We start from the raw sequence: 13,764 nt of genomic DNA, 5'->3' as shown, positions 1-13,764 counted from the left end.
TGTTACTCTGTTCTTTTCTGCGGAATCGGTTTATCAATATTAAAGAATGAAATACAAAAGTGAAAAGAAATTAATTCAACATCAACCATTTAGAAACAAATTTGATGATTAGCATTTGATTAGCTCTCGTTTATATCATTCTTTATATTATAATAGTATTTATGTTTCGATTAATCTACATACTGTATAAGTACATGTTGTATTAATCCTGGATCATTGTATGAGAAGGACAATTAACCAAATGGATATCGAGTGAATTTATCAATCAGTATTGATCTATGAATACATTTACTGTTGATCGTTTAACGCCATTGAACCATAATCTGCATACATTTAAATAGTTAAATATCATCATTTTCATAAATTGTAGTTTAATTTTGTAATGTTAAATTGTTCATAAATAAAGAGCGCAAGTGTAAATTGCTACGGTTGACAAATGAAAGATTTTCATTGCATTCACAATGAACGGATGATATTTAAAACAATCAATTTATTACAAAATGAAATTAAACTTAACAATTGGAATATTCAATGTAAGTGTATAATTTAATTTGATTATCTCGATTGCAAGTAATTAATTAAATTAATCATTAGATTCCTGGAGTTGGGATGTTCGAGGAAGACGATGATGGAAATATAATTCCTCAAGTTGATTCGGTGAAAAAATTTTTAGATTTAATAACAATTTATGCAAACCTAAAGTGAGTATTTACTCTGTTATGTTGATTAACTCTAATTGTGTCTAAATGTTCAACAATTAGCGGTATTTTAATTGAGGCTCCGACGGGACAATTTGGTAGCATTGAAAATGGTACTTATAAAGATGGCATGTTGGGATTATTACAGAATCAGGTAAATAATTAACATCAAGATAATCAATTGGCCCACTAATTGTTCAACTTGATTAAAGGAGGTAGATTTCGGTTGGCTTCCGGTCCTACTTGACACCCAGGTCTACTGGGCTGGTTTACGGCCGTTGTTTCAGAGGAAAAATTTTATCTACACAGTTTTCCTCGAACTGGATCGACAATCAATCAAAATGTTAGCGAAAGTTTTCACTTTTTTACCCTAACAACTTGGCTAATCATCTTAATTGTAATTTATTTTCTCGAATTTATTTCAACTTACAAAAATTTGTCTAATCGCCTTGGTAAACATTTGATTAGCTCAGTGGTACAATTACCATCAACGATATTTCACCAGTATATTACTTATCGATCAATCTTTCGACTATCACAATTAATTTTAATTGCGATTTTCACGAGTATTTTTACTGCCTCTTTTAGCACTGGTACGATTTCTGGTACAGGAGATATTCGGGTAAATACCCTGAGAGAAATCGTGGATTATGATAAAACGCCAATTTTCTTTGAAGGTATCTCAATGTTTGACCTTTTTGAACGTAAAGTGACCAAGGAATACGCGGATGTGTATAAATTAGCAGAATCAAAGGGAACGGCAAAAGCTTTTGGTATTGGTGTTGAGACAAAATATCGCGAATATTCATCAGATGTTGTGGCCATTTTGTCGGATAAGGCTGGTAAAATTGGTAATCCAATAGATGGGACTGACCATCCAGCGGCTAAATACTCGTACTGGTCCGAGAAACCTTTTTATCGAGCATCAAGTGGATTCATTATGAATCCAAAGCGAAATATCAACCAAATAAAGAGAAGATTAAATTCAGTGTGAGTATCAATTGAATGGTTACTTTGGGTGATTAGCTAATTGTTTTCACTTCTCTTCCAATAGAACCTCTAAATTGTTACAATCATCATTGACTGATTTTCTTTTTGTTAAAATTGTCCGAGAATTAGTTCAACGAATACCATTTATCAGCATAACTGATTTCCAGTTAAGTAAACGCACTTATCCAATCAATAAGATTCAAATTAAATACACACCGTTTGGATTCAGTGGATTAAAATTTGTAGTTAAAATTTTGATCATACTGATTTTAATCACTTGTATCATTTTCTTAATTGAATTAAGTACTGGTAAAACAAAGCATTGTAAATCATTTTCTAGTTCAAAATGAAAATTAAACAGTAATTCAATTCAATTGGCTTTAATATTCAAAATTTTCTATTCCACTTTTCGGTTGAATATAAACGTTATTATTGATTGTTAGTTAGTTGATTGTTCTGGTTTGATGATGAAAAGTAAACACTTTTCATATAAAGACTTGGGTGTAACTCTTTGGGTCATTGAGAAGGAAGAGTTTCCAATGAATGAGTTGATTAAAGTTCAAGTTGAGGCCAAGAAACGGGAAAAACGGAGTCACATTGGGTCAGTGTTTGGTCAGTTGATGGATTCCAAGTACAAATAAACTGGCTCAAGGTTAAAGTCAAGGTTTAGGACAATCTATTCAATAGATTTGAACTCTTCATTTAATGCTTTTCGTATCCATAAGATTATCAAATATCATATTGAGCAATAGTCTAAATGCTAATAATAGTCTAACTTTTTGATAATTTAGCTAATTCCTTATTTCGCTTATCTAGTTAATTATTTTATCACGATTAATACACATTAATTTACTCCCTTTTTACAGCTAAAGCCACCGTTGATTGTTATGTTTCAATTTGTCAGCTTTTGATTCACTCTAATTTTCTAAATAGTTGTTGATCAAATTATTGATAATAAATGGACTTGTTGAATGACTTGACTTCATCTACTGGTGATAATCCTTTAATTGTGTTTGACTGTGACTCTGTGAACCCATTGGATCAATTGAAATCTTCGAGTGATCGTAAGGAAACTGGAGATTCAAAGCCTAAGAGTAGAAATGGAGATAAATTGGAATTGAAACATTTTCATGATCAAACATTAGCTCAAGATTATGTTTGTAAAATTTGTCAATTTATGGTCGTTGATCCAAGGGAACACAATGTAATTGGATCGACATTTACCTGTGCATCGTTATTTTGTTACAATTGTATTTGTAATTGGATTAAATCGGGTAAAAGTTACTGTCCATCTCCAGGATGTTTGACTATTGGATTTGAGGAATCAGCTTTTCGGGAGATTGGTGCTCGAGATGTAGCTCGATTATCGGGACTGATGATGAACTGTCCTTTCTCGTGTGGATTAAAACTCACTTATTCTGATTATACTTTCCTATCTCATCGGAATCAATGTCCATCTAATCCAGAAAATATGTGTAAGATTTGCAAGTCACCGAAACTGGACTCTGGCGGTGGACATGATTGCAGAATCGTTTTCAATGAGATGAGACAGAAAATAGACTCATTGAACATCAAAGTCTCTAAGCTGAATGGTGTGATAGATCAGTTACGAAGCGAATTGGCCACAGCCAAAAAAGAAGAAACTAAGACGAAGAATGGACCATCCGGAATCAAAAAGGAAGCCATTGGTAAAGACAAAAAAGGAGTGAATGACCAGAAAGGAAAAGACAATCAACCGATAGCAAGCAAAACTGACGCTAAAATAAATAAAAGAGACCTGAAAAGTCTAAAAATTACCACAGAAAAGCAAAATTCATCGAAAGAAAAACAATTAATTAGTGAAACTAAATCAGGAGATAAAGATGGTGGTCAAGCAAAAGAATCAAATAAAATATCAATCAATTTCTACTCCAATAGTTATTATCCGCTTGGTACATTCGGTTCTTTTTCTGGTATTAATTTGGTTTTCCATTATGGTAAAAGATCAATTAATTTCTATGATGTTGCATCTACTTCCACCGTGCGAGATTTTCGACGTTGTATCACCACCATAATAGGTCACGATCCTGGTCTCATGTTGTTCATACGACACACAGTTCTCTATCGATGTAGTGGAATTAAACAACATTGTGGCTTCCGAATGGGCAACAATGTAGTTACAATTCTTCCAGTTGATACACCTAATTACGAAGAGCCAGATTGCCGAATACCCCTCTATTTACCTAGTGAAAATATTAATGCTATTAGTAAAAATAGTAGATTATTAAACTTTTATTCTAACAATTTGGATTCTCAACGAGGAGCTGATGGCGTACAAGTGACTCTTGTTTCCGATAATTCAAGTTTCATGATTGATTCAGTTGATGATGAAATGACTTTGGGTGACATTCGTCATAAAGCAGCTCAATTAATTGGTAAGAGCCCATGTAAAATGGTTTATTTGACTCATTTGACTCTCCATGATGATAAGAGTGTTAATTATTATAAGTTTCCACCAGGAAAATCTGATATAACTTTGATTCCTGGTGATGGCCACTTTAAATATGATGCTAATGATGTTCTACATTTAAACCGATTTCAGGAAAATAAAAGTCTTGCAAATAAGCCATCAAACTTAAGTATATAACAATTGCTATTTGTAAATTAATAAAAAATTACCTGTTGAATAAGATAAATGAATTTACTAAAATTGAGTAAACACTTTTTATATAAAGACTTGGGTGTAACTCTTTGGGTCATTGAGAAGGAAGAGTTTCCAATGAATGAGTTGATTAAAGTTCGGGTTGAGGCCAAGAAACAGGAAAAACGGAGTCACATTGGGTCAGTGTTTGGTCAGTTGATGGATTCCAAGTACAAATAAACTGGCTCAAGGTTAAAGTCAAGGTTTAGGACAATCTATTCATTAAATGATTTTCTTATTCATAAGATTATCAAATACAGTCGTGAAAAATGAGTTTCGAATGGTTTTTAATCATTCGCGCAACTTAGCTTCTAAAATTAATTGATAATCTTTATCATCAGTGATAAGACTTAGATGATTTACTCATTGATTTTTCTTATCTTGATTGTTTAATCTATTAATTTTAGTCGCTACCTGCGCGAATGATTAAAAACCATTCGAAACTCATTTTTCACGACTGTATAATATTGAGCAATAGTCTAATCTGAATGCTATCAGGATTTATTTGCACTTTCTAATATTTTATTAAATTGATGAATATTTATGCTTCTTTCTTTTATGCAAGTTAATGTAATTGTCTTGTTAGTAAGATTTTTATGTAGGTAAGTTGATTGTATTAATTAATTGTGTCAATTGTATGGTAATTGTATATTTTATGGGAAAACTGTTCTCTTTGATTGTTATGAGAAAACCCGATACGAGATTGTAACTCAATTGACAAAAATTCTTGGTAAATCTAAGGATAGATTGAAATTGGAATCTGATAGAGCCAAAGATGCCCAAGATTATGATAATCCAGCTCAGTTTGGTTTCAACAAGAAACAATTTTGTATATGTGAAGTTGCAGGTAAATTGAATTGAATCAGTTTCTTTAATCGTTTCATTGTTTTTTTATCAATTTCTTTTTGTAACTAATTCTTTTGTTTATTTATTGTTCTTTTTCAGGTCAAGTTCCATGTTCAGGTACTTGCCCATTACCGAAGAAATGTCTTGGTTACTATAAACAGTACAAGCCAGAGGAACTTGAAAAATGGAACCAAGATTTAGATGCTGATTATTTGACTGAGAAACAGAAGCAAAAGAGATTCATGTGGTTCCCACCTCATGCTAAGCCGGTTCTCGATTATTTACCTGACATCGAGAAACCTTTCCTCAGGGAATTCGGTCAAACCCCTGGTAAAGATATTGCACCACCCGATTCGTATTATGAATGGAAAGCTCGTCAAGAGAAAAAGATTAAGTGATTTTTTTTAGTTGTATTAAAAGTCAAAGAAAAAGTTTAGATAAAAATCAAGTTTGATTTCATTTTGATTGACTGTGAATACTTTTTGTATACAAATGCTGTAAATATTAATAGTAATAGTATGAGTATGATTGTGATTATGAGATGATTCAAGCCGATGTAGGAGAGATTGATTTGGGTTTCATGTCAATTGGTATTTCTGCCATTTCGGTTTCCGTCTCATCGTCTTTAAGGGGCAATTCAAAGGCTGCGTTACTTGGTGCGACAACCACTGAATCCCATACGGACATGTTGTTTGTGATTCCATAAACATCGGGTTCAAGACCGAGAATGACTTTGTAACCTTCACCGTAACAAAGGATTCGAAGTAAAGTTTGCGCTGTCATACAAATGGAATCTTGTTGAACCAAAGTGAGACCAGCATGAAGTGAGGTCGTTCCATTTTCACAAGGATCAGGAATACCAGTTGATCCAGGTAAGAACGAGCCTCCTGCAAGTAATTGGAGAACTCGCTTGAAGGCGCAATTAAGTCTCCATTCAGAATCAAAGAAACGGATGTTTCTTTTCATTATAATGACAGGGAAATTCCTAATGATAATAAAGTTACTCCTCATTCATTGGACATTGGAAATGGTGTTGATGTTTTCGTTGATTTGAAATAATAAATTACGCTAGTGGAAAATGACAAAGATAATTTCAATCGTAAATTTTTTGGACAACAACAGTGATTAGTACAATGTATTGAGATTTACCAAGAGCCTCATTCAACCCAAGAGGGTGAAGATTATTTATCAATTAAATTGGAACAAATTTTCGGAAATGAAGTAAAGAAAATGAATTAATTGTTTCATGCAAATGTGAAAAGAAATTGATTTACCATCAACCTCAGCACATTAAATAATCAACTCATATGATGCTTTGGTTAATAATATTCTTTATATCTCAATTGTATTTAAATTTCGATTATTCTATTAAAACTTGACCATTGTATGAAAAGGACAATTAAATCAAATGGACATCGAATTGATTTTTTTATATCAGTATTGATCTATGAATACATTAGCTGTTGATCATTTAATACCATTGAATTCACCACAATCAAAGTAAATTATTAACTATCATAATTGTTATAAATTGTTGTTTAATTTCGTAATTAGATTGTTAATTGACAAAGAGCGCAAGTGTGAATTGATTTGATTAACAATTGAATAGTTTTCAAATCATTTACGATAACGATTGATCCTTGTTAATTTTTAAACAATCAATTTATGACGAAATGAGATTAAACAAACTAAACTTAACAATTGGAATATTCAATGTGAGTATACAATCTGATTTTGTCAATTATTTGAATTACAAGTAATTAACTTAAACAATCAATAGATTTTTGGAGTTGGGATGTTCGAGGAAGACGATGATGGAAATATAACTCCTCAAGTTGATTCGGTGAAAAAATTTTTAGATTTAATAACAATTTATGCAAACTTAAAGTGTGTATTTACTTTGTTATGTTGATTAACTCTAATTGTGTCCAAATGTTCAACAATTAGCGGTATTGTTTCAGAGGAAAAATTTTATCTACACAGTTTTCCTCGAACTGGATCGACAATCAACCAAAATGTTATCGAAAGTTTTCACTTTTTCACCCTAACAACTTGGCTAATCATCTTAATTGTAATTTATTTTCTCGAATTTATTTCAACTTACAAAAATTTGTCTAATCGCCTTGGTAAACATTTGATTAGCTCAGTGGTACAATTACCATCAACGATATTTTATCAGTATATTGCTTATCGATCAATCTTTCGACTATCACAACTTATTTTGATTGTATTTCTCACTAGTATTTTCACTGCTTCTTTTAGCACTGGTACGATTTCTGGTACAGGAGATATTCGGGTAAATACCCTGAGAGAAATCGTTGACTATGACAAGACACCCATTTTCTTCGAACGTATCTCAATGTTTGATCTTTTTGAACGTAAAGTGACCAAGGAATACGCGGATGTGTACAAATTAGCAGAATCAAAGGGAACGGCAAAAGCCTTCACAATCGGTGTCAAGACAAAATATCGTGAATACTCATCAGATGTTGTGGCCATTTTATCCGACAAGGTCGGTAAAATCGGTAATGTAATAGATGGGACTGACCATCCAGCGGCTAAATACTCGTACTGGTCCGAGACACCTTTTTATCGAGCATCAAGTGGATTCATTATGAATCCAAAGCGAAATATCAACCAGATAAAGAGAAGATTAAATTCAGTGTGAGTATCAATTGAATGGTTACTTTGGGTGATTAGCTAATTGTTTTTACTTTCTCCCAATAGAACCTCTAAATTGTTACAATCATCATTGACTGATTTTCTTTTTGTTAAAATTGTCCGAGAATTAGTTCAACGAATACCATTATTCACTGTAACTGATTTCCAGTTAAATAAACGCACTTATCCAATCAATAAGATTCAAATTAAATACACACCGTTTGGATTCAGCGGATTAAGATCTGTAATTCAAATTTCAATCATAATGATTTTGATTTGTTGTATTATCATTTTCTTAATTGAATTAAGTGTCGGTAAAATAATCTAAATTGTAAATCATTTTCACGAAGTTCTTTTCTTTCTGAGAAATTAAATTTTCACTAGCTCGATTTAATATTAATAATTTTATTTTATTTTATTTAATTTAATTTCAATAACCGATCACCAAATACTCACAATATTGAAAATTGTCAACGTATTAGTTATTATCAACAACTTTGTTGATTAGATAACTAAACTTACATGTATATCTAACATTGAAGCAATGATTTAATCTAATTGCTCTCAACTTGATCATCTAACCAATTTATTGCTCATTAATCAGAGATTAGTGACTATACAGAAAGCACCAATCTCAATTGCAATGATCAATACCTAATATTCATTTACAGTAGTTATGCTAACGTAGTCACTGATTGTTTTCATTCAAATTATTTTAAATAGAAATATGAAAAAAAGTTTGTTAAAACATCAAATGGACTGAGTAAATGCCTTTACTTTATCTACCCAAGATAATACTTGAACTATGTTTGCCTGTGACTCTGTGAGCCCATTGGATCAATTGAAATCATCAGGCGAACGTAAGGAAACTGGAGATTCAAAGCCTAAGAGTAGAAATGGAGATAAATTGGAATTGAAACATTTTCATGATCAAACATTAGCTCAAGATTATGTTTGTAAAATTTGTCAATTTATGGTCGTTGATCCAAGGGAACACAATGTAATTGGATCGACATTTACCTGTGCATCGTTATTTTGTTACAATTGTATTTGTAATTGGATTAAATCGGGTAAAAGTTACTGTCCATCTCCAGGATGTTTGACTATTGGATTTGAGGAATCAGCTTTTCGGGAGATTGGTGCTCGAGATGTAGCTCGATTATCGGGACTGATGATGAACTGTCCTTTTTCGTGTGGATTAAAACTCACTTATTCTGATTACACTTTTCTATCTCATCGGAACCAATGTCCATCTAATCCAGAAAATATGTGTAAGATTTGCAAGTCACCGAAACTGGACTCTGGCGGTGTACATGATTGTAGAATCGTTTTCAATGAGATGAGACAGAAAATAGACTCACTGAACATTAAGGTCTCTGAATTAACTCTTGTGATTGACCAGCTACGAAGCGAATTGGTCACAGTCAAGAAAGCAGAAACAAATACAAAAACTGGACCATTAGAAAGTAAAAATACGACGATTATCAAAGATGCGAAAGAAACGAATGACCAGGAAGGAAAAGAATCAAATAAAGTACTGACCACTTTCTATTCCAATAGTTATCTACCCAAACCTGGTTCATTTTCCGGTGTTAATCTGGTTTTCCATTATGGTGAAAGGTCAATTAATTTCGATGATGTTCAATCTACTTATACCATTCGGACACTTCGATCACTTATAACCGACACTTTAGGCCACGATCCTGGTCAAATGTATTTCATGCGACACAAACTAGTGAACGATAAAGATATAATTAAATATTGTGGCTTCCGAATGGGCAACAATGTAATTACAATGCTTCGTACTGATACTCCGAATTACGGTAAACCAGGTTTCTCGATATCTCTCAATTTACCTCGTGAAAGTCAAACGAGTGACGATAGTAGACAAAACAGATTGTTAAACTTTTACTCCAACAATTTAGACTATCAACATGAAGCAAATACTATGATTTTCACTCTCATGTTTGGAAAATCAAGATATATGAAAGATTATATTTACGTCGAAAGGACCATGGGAGGTTATCGTAAGCTATCAGGTTTCACAATCGGATATGACGCAATTAAAATGGTCTATTTGACCCATTTGACGCTCGAGGATAATATAACTGTTAGTCATTATGGTTTTCCACCAGGAAGAACTGACATCACTCTAGTTCCAGCTAATTGTCCACTTACATATGATGCTAATGGTGCTCTTCATTTGAACCAATTCCTAACTCGTAAAGATCTAAGAAACAGGCCACCGTATGAAGCATATAAAACATATAACGAACCACCTTTAGTAATCTACCAAGGTGGAGGAAATTAATGATACCGTTTTCAGAATTTTTTATTTAAGAATCAGAATATTCAAGAATTATGAAAAATTGTGAATAGAGAGCTGAAAGTCTCAACTTTCGAAATAAGTTGAAAAAATTATTAACAAATCAGTAATTTTGCTAATTAATTAATTTTTCTAAAAATGTCCATTTTGAAAAATTTTAATTTGAAAAGCCCCATAGACTTAACATGGAGGAAAAGTTCAATTTAACATGTAAAAATTTTCCTCTTCAACTTTTTGTCTTTTTTGTATCCTTTTCTATGTTAAAACTCTAAAAAATTTAAAAAGAGGTAATTGCACTAAATGGACAATTGCGAGGATATTATTTAATTTACGAAAAAATTAACTTCGGATTTATTAATTTGACATATGAGAGCAGCATGCTAATCAAAAAAATCATTTCTATCAATAGTTTTTGAAACATAATTAATTTTCAAAATCGGTATCATTAATTTCCTCCACCTTGGTACACCAATAGAGAATAGTACTCCAATAGATTGGACTGACATGATTTTCGAACTCATAATTTAATAAAATTCAAATATAATACTGAGCAATAGTCTAATCTAAATGTTGATAATAGTTATTCTAACTTTCTGATGATTTAACCAAGGCGTTATTTCGTTTATCTAGTTAATTATTGTATCGCGATTAATATTGATAACTTTTAGATTGATTCTACTCCCTTTTTACTGTTACAATACAACTTAAGTCACCATTGATTGTAATTTTTCAATTTGTCAGCTTTTGATTAATAATATTAATTGTAGAGATAGTTGTTAACTGAATTAATAAATGGACTTGTTGAATGACTTGACTTCATCTACTGGTGATAATCCTTTAATTGTGTTTGACTGTGACTCTGTGAACCCATTGGATCAATTGACATCATTATGTGAACGTAAGGAAACTGGAGATCCAAAGCCTAAGAGTAGAAATGGAGATAAATTGGAATTGAAACATTTTCATGATCAAACATTAGCTCAAGATTATGTTTGTAAAATTTGTCAATTTATTGTCGTTGATCCAAGGGAACACAATGTAATTGGATCGACATTTACCTGTGCATCGTTATTTTGTTACAATTGTATTTGTAATTGGATTAAATCGGGTAAAAGTTACTGTCCATCTCCAGGATGTTTGACTATTGGATTTGAGGAATCAGCTTTTCGGGAGATTGGTGCTCGAGATGTATCTCGATTATCGGGACTGATGATGAACTGTCCTTTTTCGTGTGGATTAAAACTCACTTATTCTGATTACACTTTTCTATCTCATCGGAACCAATGTCCATCTAATCCAGAAAATATGTGTAAGATTTGCAAGTCACCGAAACTGGACTCTGGCGGTGTACATGATTGTAGAATCGTTTTCAATGAGATGAGACAGAAAATAGACTCATTGAACATCAAAGTTTCTAAGTTAACTCTTGTGATTGACCAGTTACGAAGCGAATCGAATGCTAAGAAGGAGACAACGTCCACAACTGAACAAACCGTTAAGAAAAAAGAGATCTTCAGACAGGATATAAAAGGAGAAATTACTAAGCAAAACTCATCGAGTAATGAACAAGTGATCAATGTAATCAGATCAAAAGCGGAAAATCTCAGTCAAAAAGAAATGGATAAAGTATTTACCACTTTTTATTCAAATAGTTTTTGGTCTAATGGTAAATATGGTTCATCTGCTGGCATTAATTTGGCTTTCCATTATGGTGAAAGGTCAATCAATTTCTATGATATTCAATCTACTTGTACCATTCAAAGCCTTCGATCACAAATTGCCGACAAATTAGGCCACGATCCTGGCCAAATGCTGTTCATGCAACACAGGTCACTCTACAAAAGTAATAGAGTTGGCTATTGTGGCTTCCAAATGGGGAACAATGTGATCACAATACTTCCGATTGATACTCCGAATTATGGTGAACCAGATTGTCTCCGAATGACTCTCCATTTGCCAAGTAAAAGTAGATCAATGGTCAATAGTAAGCAGAGTAGATTGTTGAACTTTTATTCCAACAATTTGGATTCTCAACAAGGAGCCAATCGAATTAAATTGACTCTTGTTTCCGACAATTCAAGTTTCATGATGGATTCAGTAGAAGATAAACTTACCATGGGAGATATTTGGTATCGATCAACTCGCTCTTTTGGAAATGATCCAATTAATATGGTTTATTTGACTCACTTGGTTCTCGAAGATAAAATGACTGTTAATCATTATGGTTTCCGAAAGGGAACAACTGACATCACTTTGGTTCCAGTTAATTGTCACCTTAACTATGGTGCTAATGGTGCTCTTCATTTAAAAAGATTCGAGACAAATACAAATCATGCAAACAAATCATCACGTGAATATCGCCCATATCACTCGTATTACAATTTTTTCGAAAATAAGTTCAAAGAGTGACCACAATACGCACAGGAGTAACTAATTTTCAATTACTTATAACAAGCGCATGAAATAATACGGACATTAACCCCATTTAGATTTAGTTGATTAGAAATTTGCAGTTGTAATACCAATTACTTGTGATTTGATTGAAGCAAATTTGAGTAAATCACAGTAATCACTTGAGCCTTTTTTGAATTGGTCATCATTTTGATTGATTGTGAATACTTTTTGTATACAAATGCTGTAAGTAGTATGAGTATGATTGTGATTATGAGATGATTCAAGCCGATGTAGGAGAGATTGATTTGGGTTTCATGTCAATTGGTATTTCTGCCATTTCGGTTTCCGTCTCATCGTCTTTAAGGGGCAATTCAAAGGCCGCGTTACTTGGTGCGACAACCAATGAATCCCATACGGACATGTTGTTTGTGATTCCATAAACATCGGGTTCAAGACCGAGAATGACTTTGTAACCTTCACCGTAACAATTGTGCTGTTATACAAATCGAATCAATTTGTTGAACCAAAGTGAGAATAACCGTCAAGGCGAAAGATCAGCAAATCCTTCAAATCGATTGCAAACATCCTTTAAAACTCTAATAAGAACCTTAACTGTGGACAGATTTACGGACTCTTCGAACTTATAATTATCATAGTTCTCTTTTTGAAAGATCCAATACATCTAGTTAATACACAATAAAGAGAATTAACAAGAGAAACAATACATCATCAATATAAGAATAAATTGATGTCACAAATGTCAATAATTAACTAAAAGTCAAGGTTAATTGTGAAAGAACGGATCAGAATTTATTTCAACTTCGTGTGACTATAAACTTAACTCGTTCTTATTGATTGTTAGTCAGTTGATTGTTCTGGTTTGATGATGAAAAGTAAACACTTTTTATATAAAGACTTGGGTGTAACTCTTTGGGTCATTGAGAAGGAAGAGTTTCCAATGAATGAGTTGATTAAAGTTCAAGTTGAGGCCAAGAAACGGGAAAAACGGACAATGGGACAAGAGAGTTTCTGTTAATTATTGTCATTGTTAATATTGATAATCGATCATCAAAACCTAAAGGTAAACATTTATAACAATTATTTACATTTAGCTTCATAGAAATACAATTCATTGATTAGGTAACTAAATTTTCGTGTGCAAATTTGAT

The 13,764-nt window shown here is 32.5% G+C and overlaps 4 protein-coding genes across 4 annotated transcripts; all 4 read left to right on the top strand.

Moving 5' to 3' along the window:
• The first annotated feature begins 114 nt into the window (after window positions 1-114).
• Window positions 115-2,058, top strand: LOC128386509 (uncharacterized). The gene is given in 6 exon segments (XM_053345545.1): window positions 115-533; window positions 595-701; window positions 762-852; window positions 911-944; window positions 947-1,688; window positions 1,753-2,058. Coding segments are annotated over 6 exon segments (1,293 nt in total). The 5' UTR covers window positions 115-500; the 3' UTR covers window positions 2,039-2,058.
• A 588-nt stretch (window positions 2,059-2,646) lies between these two features.
• LOC128386552 (uncharacterized) lies at window positions 2,647-4,314 on the top strand. Its single transcript, XM_053345598.1, has 2 exons — window positions 2,647-4,102; window positions 4,187-4,314. Exons 1-2 carry the CDS (start codon window positions 2,647-2,649, stop codon window positions 4,312-4,314), a joined length of 1,584 nt encoding a protein of 527 aa, XP_053201573.1.
• Window positions 4,315-5,004: 690 nt separating this feature from the next.
• Window positions 5,005-5,690, top strand: LOC128386707 (probable 28S ribosomal protein S25, mitochondrial; the record flags this gene model as incomplete). The annotated part of the gene is made up of 2 exons (XM_053345777.1): window positions 5,005-5,215; window positions 5,314-5,690. Coding segments are annotated over 2 exons (510 nt in total), but the record flags the coding sequence as incomplete, so codon positions are not given.
• A 1,319-nt stretch (window positions 5,691-7,009) lies between these two features.
• LOC128386706 (uncharacterized) lies at window positions 7,010-13,372 on the top strand. Its single transcript, XM_053345776.1, has 3 exons — window positions 7,010-7,101; window positions 7,162-7,878; window positions 7,942-13,372. Exons 1-3 carry the CDS (start codon window positions 7,010-7,012, stop codon window positions 8,201-8,203), a joined length of 1,071 nt encoding a protein of 356 aa, XP_053201751.1. The 3' UTR covers window positions 8,204-13,372.
• Window positions 13,373-13,764: the final 392 nt, after the last annotated feature.

The sequence above is a fragment of the Panonychus citri genome, unplaced genomic scaffold (genome assembly GCF_014898815.1).
Source record: "Panonychus citri isolate SS breed McGregor unplaced genomic scaffold, ASM1489881v1 Contig00072, whole genome shotgun sequence".
NCBI classification, from domain to species: Eukaryota; Metazoa; Arthropoda; class Arachnida; order Trombidiformes; family Tetranychidae; genus Panonychus; species Panonychus citri.
Note: the sequence above shows the minus strand (reverse complement) of the source record. Positions and strands in the feature narration are given on the sequence as shown.

What these genes read in the sequence shown, in the direction of transcription:
- LOC128386552 (XM_053345598.1), top strand. Translation starts at nt 2,647, where the DNA reads ATGGACTTGTTGAATGACTTGACTTCATCTACTGGTGATAATCCTTTA. An exon ending in TAAAGCAGCTCAATTAATTG is followed by an intron (nt 4,103 to 4,186) that starts GTAAGAGCCCAT and finishes AGTTTCCACCAG; the next exon opens with GAAAATCTGATATAACTTTG.
- LOC128386706 (XM_053345776.1), top strand. Translation starts at nt 7,010, where the DNA reads ATGTTCGAGGAAGACGATGATGGAAATATAACTCCTCAAGTTGATTCG. An exon ending in ACAATTTATGCAAACTTAAA is followed by an intron (nt 7,102 to 7,161) that starts GTGTGTATTTAC and finishes TTCAACAATTAG; the next exon opens with CGGTATTGTTTCAGAGGAAA. An exon ending in AAGAGAAGATTAAATTCAGT is followed by an intron (nt 7,879 to 7,941) that starts GTGAGTATCAAT and finishes TTCTCCCAATAG; the next exon opens with AACCTCTAAATTGTTACAAT.